This window comes from Etheostoma cragini, chromosome 17, assembly GCF_013103735.1.
Source record: "Etheostoma cragini isolate CJK2018 chromosome 17, CSU_Ecrag_1.0, whole genome shotgun sequence".
In the NCBI taxonomy this organism is placed as follows: domain Eukaryota; kingdom Metazoa; phylum Chordata; class Actinopteri; order Perciformes; family Percidae; genus Etheostoma; species Etheostoma cragini.
The window spans coordinates 10,269,498-10,276,868 of record NC_048423.1 but is presented as its reverse complement, the minus strand read 5'-3'; the positions used below and the strand labels follow the sequence as shown (position 1 = coordinate 10,276,868).

The 7,371-nt window shown below is 37.8% G+C and overlaps 1 protein-coding gene across 27 annotated transcripts in view; it reads left to right on the top strand.

The window, feature by feature from the left end:
* kcnma1a (potassium large conductance calcium-activated channel, subfamily M, alpha member 1a) overlaps positions 1–7,371 on the top strand; it is a 140,880-nt gene that overhangs the window by 64,158 nt on the left and 69,351 nt on the right. For all 27 annotated transcript variants that reach the window (XM_034898499.1, XM_034898525.1, XM_034898524.1 and 24 more), the window contains exon 3: positions 322–383. In XM_034898499.1, coding sequence (XP_034754390.1) covers positions 322–383 — 62 coding nt within the window. The remainder of the gene's footprint in view (positions 1–321; positions 384–7,371) is intronic.

The following is a 7,371-nucleotide window of genomic DNA, read 5'->3' as shown; positions in this document are numbered from 1 at the left end:
TAAAGTTAAGCTTACAAATGTGTGTCCTTTCTTTGCTTCCTATGGTTGTGCTGGCTTAACTCTGCCAGTATTTATTAGGCTGTATTTGCTGACACAAGGCATTCATTATTAAGCACGTTTGAAAGTTTTCTGCAACCCACAGAATGCAAGTTCAATTGTTAATTGTTTAATTACAGATATAGTAACTAGTGCTGCATGTTTTGTCCCCCCCAACTTAATATTGTGTTTACTATAAAGTACAATAATGACTTGAGTTAGAGGACCTTTGCCTAGTTATACATGAAAGTAATTTATCCTTTGTCTCTGACTTTCTCTCCTAAGGTGGTGTTGGTCTTTGCGCTCAGCATTGGGGCCCTTGGAATATACTTCATAGACTCCTCAGAGTAAGTATAAATTTCATGACATGTCTTCTGAAATAAGTTGAAATTTCTCACATGATGAAAAAAATGTACAGCGTATTTCATACATTTACATTGGCCTACATAATGTATCTGAATGATAGGTGCACACACATCCTTAATCATCTCCACACACTGTAATCTCTGAAATGCAAATCTTCATGTTCACTCCCCCACAAGCCGGGATGCAAACACACACAGCGCGCGCACGCGTGCATGCACGCATGCACGCATTCACGCACGGGAACACTGAATTTTTTTTAATGGGAGGCCTATCAGTTTCCATGGTAACAGAAACAGGCAGATACTGCATGTGTTAGGGAGTTGTTCTATGTGTGAGTGAGTGAGTGTGTGTATTGTCAGTTTGTGCGTATCCCTGGCTGGCGGTCACCCAGAAACAGATTGCAGGCCTGGCATTTCTCTGATCCACTGCAGCTACTTTTACACCAACCAAACCCAAACTGTATCGTTTGCAGGGATTTTTGAAAATGTTTTAAAGACTCGTGTAGAGCTGGGCAATATCTTGATAATATATCGATATTGTGATATGAGACTAGAAATCGTCTTAGATTTTGGATATCGTAATATTGTAACATGGCATTAGTGTTGTCTTTTCCTGGTTTTAAAGGCTGCATTACAGTAAAGTGATGTCATTTTCTTTACATACCGGACTGTTCTATTATTTGCCTTTACCCAACTATTCATAATATCCACATTACTGCTGATTATTTATCAAAAATCTCATTGTGTAAATATTTTGTGAAAGAAACAATACTAAACATTATAATATATTTGCGGTATCGATATTGTATAAGTATTTTTTCAAAAATATCGTAATGTTTGATTTTCTCCGTATTGCCCAGCCCTGGACTTGTGCGTTTCTCTCTGGTAGCGATATCTGCTCATTAACTTTGGCGGCAAGACCCATGGTCAGACCCTACTGGAGAGATGCTGCATTATCAGGTACAAATAAAGAGCCGTGGCAGCTAAAATAATTCACTTTGATTGGTAGTGTGACAGGGAACTGGGTCCATGTGAACTGTCGTAGTAATCATTTTTCTATTCTACAAAACAAACGTAATGTTATGCTATGTTTTAAATGTTTTTGGTTGCAGACTGTATCTAATTCATCTGCATTATCTGTTGATTTAAAAACCAACAAAACAAAACCTTCCCAGGCTAATATAATTTAAAATCAGTCCACTCTGAGCCATGTTTTGAAAATGAGGGGACCCTTTTAGGTCAGGAGGTGCAGAGTTGCCGTCAGCAAACAAACAGTATAGACTAGCACCCTAAATAAAAAAGAGCCAATTTATTGTTTCCAATTTTGTAGAGGTGCATGTGCCTCTGGCAATGAAATAACCAAAGATGTTTCACCAAGCCCTGCACATTGACTCAGCGTGCCTTTGACTTTACAGTATTTTGTGCACTACTAAATTACCAAAATAATGTCTCAAATATTTACTGTTGAACCTGTGGTTATGGAATGTTTATTGCGAAGGGTCCATAACATATAGATTGCAGTACTGTATCAAACTTTATCCAACCTATTCATTCCTCTGTTGGCTGTTGTGCAGGATGCTATCTTTAAGCAATGGCTAGCTTTGATACAATATTTATGAACATTGAAATTATGTCGCTGAGGGAACCAAGAGCCTAAAACAGGGATAGAGATGTAATATTCTCAAAATAAGTTTATCTAAAATGCAATCCAACTTGTACGGTCTTATCTCAGCAGCAGTGGGAAATTATACCTATTTATACTTAGGATATCAACCTTAACTTATTTTTCATTTTATTACATTTTACTCTCTATCTCTTTGTTTTCCTCTCTGCCTGTGGCAAATTTTAAGCAAACCAAAAAGCGTTTGAAAGACAAATAATATTCCTATAAAACTGTATAATCGCCTTTTAAATATTCAAATTATTACAAGGGATGTAAAGTAATTGCTTCAGTCACTCAATGGACGTGTGAATAATCAATAGTAAATCAATCATTACAGTTCTATACACATAGCAGTCATAGCAGAATTGGTGGGGTGCAGGCAACAGGCAATTATTGCAGTCAGGGTGAACATTAAACCTCCAATACGTCATCACTATGCTGTCTCACTTATAATTTTCCTTAGCAATGCAAAACATTACCTGCATTACATGACTGAGAGGACCTGGAAAATTGCACCACATATACATATTATTGTACATCAATATTTCACATGTTACACTGGATTGGTTATATACTGTATATGCATAGTATCTATAAGAAATGCTTTGCAATTTGTAACACTTGAGCATACTTCTATTGACAGATGTGCAAACTTTGATAAGCTATTCCCTAGTTAGACACAACGAATTAGGAATGTTGAACGCACAAGGTTTGCAGAGATGGTGTTATGCCATGACATCAAACCTATAGGGCAAAAATTACTTTTTGGTGCAGAGCTGTAGTTCCTCTTACTGTAGTAGTTCTTCATCTTGTATGTTACAGTGCACATTGGAGTGTATTTTGGTATGAGTCGGATTCCCTGAGGCATTGCCCTGATCTCTCTGTGCTCCCATTAAGCTGAGGCCCTCTCTACCCTCATCATCTTGATTAGCTCAAGCTTGTCACTTAAGTGTGTATGTCTTCTCAGGGGGAATACTGATCAACCCAAAGCAGGTTGAGCTGAGTCACGGGGCTTTAACGTCCTAAACAGGGCTGGGCTTGTGATAGCCATATTTTAACTACAACAGCTTGAGGCACATATGCCCTCTACACCCTTTTGTTACATGTCAAAGAGTAGACATGTCCCAAAATCTTTCTCAATTGTCTACTGACAAAGAACTTTGGTTCAAATTTAGATCTTTTTTTCTTACCAATAGCTAACCCTCGTTTACCAATCATTAACTGTTTTCCAAAAAACCGACAGTGGAGTCCTTGTTATCTGTGCAGGACGCTTGGTCGTACTTTTCACGATTAGCTGTGGACTTGTACTGGTAGTGTAGCAATGTTCCATGTATTGTCGTGGACACATGCAGCTACTATTCTCAAACAGCTTGCACATCCGTGAGACCGGTAAATGTCTCTATGTGTCCAAAACTAGCTTAACTTTTTTATGAATTATTATTTATGAACTAAACAACCTCAAAATATATGGGCCATCAAAGACAATGGTTCCCAAATGTCATTGTGAGAATGACAAATGGATTCCAAACTTGTCACAAGTAGAAATTGGTGTAGTCTAACAACAAAGCTAAAATAAAGCACATGGTTGGATCTCAAATAATTTTTAAACCAACTGGTTAGACTAAAAAGTCTCCAAGAACATTCTGTACGAGGACTCTAATATCAACATACACATATAACTTATCTTTCTCTGATTATCACCTTGTGTGTAGGAGGGGCATAGATAAATCTGACTTACAGTACATCCATACCCCATACTCAGATGCTAAAAATGACCTTCTCTCTATCTAGCTTTTTTCCTCCACTAACTGTTAATGACTCAGGAAATAAGCATTATAATATAATAGTAATATTTAGTTAAATTTTAATTGAGTCTCATGGTACAGACTTATGAACTTTTCATGCTCAATGGTTTGCTTTCCCCCATTTCTGCCTAAACCCGCCATTTTGGCCATCGGATGAAGCGAAAGTCATTCTGAAATTGTCTGTAAAAACAGGCAACAGTAATGGGAAAGATTATGGTTTAGTCCCTGTGGTAACAGCTAAAAGAGACATGTGGGTTGGGCCTTGGGAGGCTGGAGCTGCACTATGGGCTTTTATGTCTACTTCAGTGAAGCAGGGTAGCCCCTTGGGGCAACAACACACACACACACACACACATACACTGGGTAAAATGCTGAAGAAAAATGGACCTTTCTAGTGGCTAGGCACCAGTCTCCTAGGTGTTCTGTTCCTAACTTTCGACAGGTGGGGTTTTCCTAGCAGGAGCTGTTTGCCAATATCCTTTAGCAAAGATCCACAAAACCCCCCCGCAAAGCCTTCTGTGGAAGCAGGTAGACAGAGTTTGAAAGGAGGGAATTGTTAATTGGCTCCCCTCCCAATTTAGCACAGAGATTTGTAGTCATTAACTTGGCAACCTTGTTGTTGATAGAAGGGCTGTCTTTTGATTGAATGGGAAAAAAATATGTGGCTTTGCTTAGAAATCCATCTTTCTGTTTGTTTTGATAAAGTGGTTGTTTACCACAGTTTCTGTGCACATTAAAATGTATGATAAGAAGCTGCCTTTTCTGTTCCTCTACAGCAGACTTCACTTGCCAAACTGATGCTATATTGGTAAAATATTCTATGGGAGGATACTACGTCTTCTCCCGGCCACATCTACAGTATCTGTTTCAGTACCTTGGCTCATCCCTTCATCCCTTCTTTTTTGCTCCTCTGTGCTCCCATGAAATAAATGAAGAGGAATGTAGGGCAAAGTCTCTGCAGGCTGCTCTTAAAGGGATGCCCTTGTTTCTGCTCTACTTCTGTTTCTATTTCTCTACTCTCTCGACCCCTCCCTGTCACACTTGCAGGCTATCACAGATGCACACATTGCACAGTCACGTTAACTTGCAGATTTAAGCACATGTACGGACATGCACAAATTTAGTCTCTTGTCTATAAGCAGCAGCCTGTGCTTGTAACTCTATCATTAGTGGGCGATCAATGTCAGCACTGAAAAAGAAACAGTGCCTAATGGCTAATTAATGGGGTAAGGTGAGAAATATGGCTGGGCAGTGAGACAACCTTGGCAGACTTTGTGGCGATGAAGGGTAACCCATATAAGGACCTCATATGGTGAGTCAGAGAAAATCATGTCACCATGACAAAACTTAAGTAGTAGTTAATACCAAGTAGCTTCAGATTTTCATTTCAAAATCTAATAATCAGCCATTTTCTAAAATCTTTCTCCTTTTAGACTAAATGCCATTTTATACTACATACACGTTTAGGGAGATTTTCCCATTTTAACTGAGCGAGTTATAAACAAAATGTTCTCTAAAAAAAGAGCAAGTATTTGATGACAACATCCCACCCATTATGAGCTTTTGTAAGAGCTGTGGTAAACAGGGACTGTGAGGTTCCTTTCAGAAAAACCTCCTTCAGCAATAACGCACTATCTATTAAAGGCAGTGCATTATGGAACACACTTATGCAGGGAGGAAGCGAGCGTCCCACTTTGGCCTCCTTTAAGAGCCAGGTAAAGCTGTGGCTTAGAGCTAACCAAACGTGTAACCACCACTAACTTGTGTTTCAATTTTAACTTTTACTAATGAATTGTCCTGTTTTAGTTTTTTTTTCTTTCTTCTTTTCTTTGTGTTTCTTTTTTATATATACTAAATGTCTATCTTAAACTATCCTATGTCTTTTTTACCTCTAACCTGCCTAATGGACTGCACATGGAAATTAGCTCTCGGGCTACAATCTGGCACATTTACGTGTACTGTTGTGCCTGTTCATCAATGTGCGTTGTCCTGAATGAATGAATAAATAAATAAAATCCGATAAATGTAGATTCAGTGCATGAAACACTAATTGAAGAAAAACATTTAAAAAAATTACAGAAGAGATTAGCCAAGTCACTCTCTAATTTGATCATTTTTCTGGTGCCAGTGCATGCTGAATGGTGCTACCTCTTATCACCATGGAAATATAAAGGCCATTTACTGTTGCTGTTTCCTGATATCCCTCAATGCATCGCGGAAGGGCTATTTTCAGACCACAGCATGAACACAGCATGAGCCAATCTCACAACTGCAGTTAACTTAATGAACCCCAGATGAAATTAAAATGATTTGAGTGCCTTTGTGGCTTTTCTTTCTGGAATGTCGAGCCATAGCTTTTACTCAGATTGTGCAATATTTTAGGAAATTAGTAAAAGAAAACCAGTTTTTTGAGTACACACACACACACAATTTGAGATTGTAGACGCACAAACAGCATGCACAATATGCCATTTTGTACCCCCCCACTATGGTTACTAAAATATTTTGCATAATTGTATACCGTAGATTTTAAATGGCTTTGTTAACAGTTCCCATGGTCAGCACAAGGATCATGCACATATATTAATATAGTTAAAATGAATAGTTAGTAGCTTTTGAATTCCTGCTCACTTAGTCACTTATCTACTGTGCCATCACACAGTCTTGCTTTTGGCACCACAAACAAACTGCATAAGGTCTGACACAGCAACAACCCACTACCAGTTCAACCCAGTTCATTCAACACACCAGCACAAACTAATCCAAAAGAGGAAATGTTTGTGACCAAACATGCTATTTTGTAAACACTCTTAAGTACTAAACTAGTTTTATTTCATCCGTGTTCTATTTAAAATCAACTTACTTGTATCTAAAAGTGTTGAGAGATACATTCATTTTCTTTATGAGAGAATCAGGATGGGGTTGTTATAACCTGATTAATATAATTGGTAGATTTGTTTTTGTACTAATTGAAGTTTATTTTACTAGAGGAGGTCTAATTTCACAACCTCAAATAAGAAAAAATAAAACCAAGCACCACCAACTTAATTTCATGTGTATAGTTTAACTACATTGTACTGCAACACTGGTTTCTGTAAGTGTAATTTGTCACTTGCAAAGATGTAGCTGTTTTTTACATTGCTGTCTTTATTTACTCTTTCATTTCTAATATATTGCGTTGCTGAGCGTTTTGTTCCTTTTAGTGATGTGCTATTTTTTACTCACAAACTACTCCTTTAGACTCTATAATAAATAACATCTTTGTAAAAAATATGCTTGAAGCTGGATGCAAGTCATTTGCATTCAAATGAAAAACGTTAGTAAGCTACTTTTAGCCTTGCTGGGGAGGTTTTATTTGTCCATTGCATTTGCTGGTGCTAATGTGTTTCTTATTTTAGTAATGGTGCCATGGCCTAATTCAATCATTTATGTACAGTGGGTACGGAAAGTATTCAGACCCCTTTAAATTTTTCACTCTTTGTTTCATTGCAGCCTTTTTCCA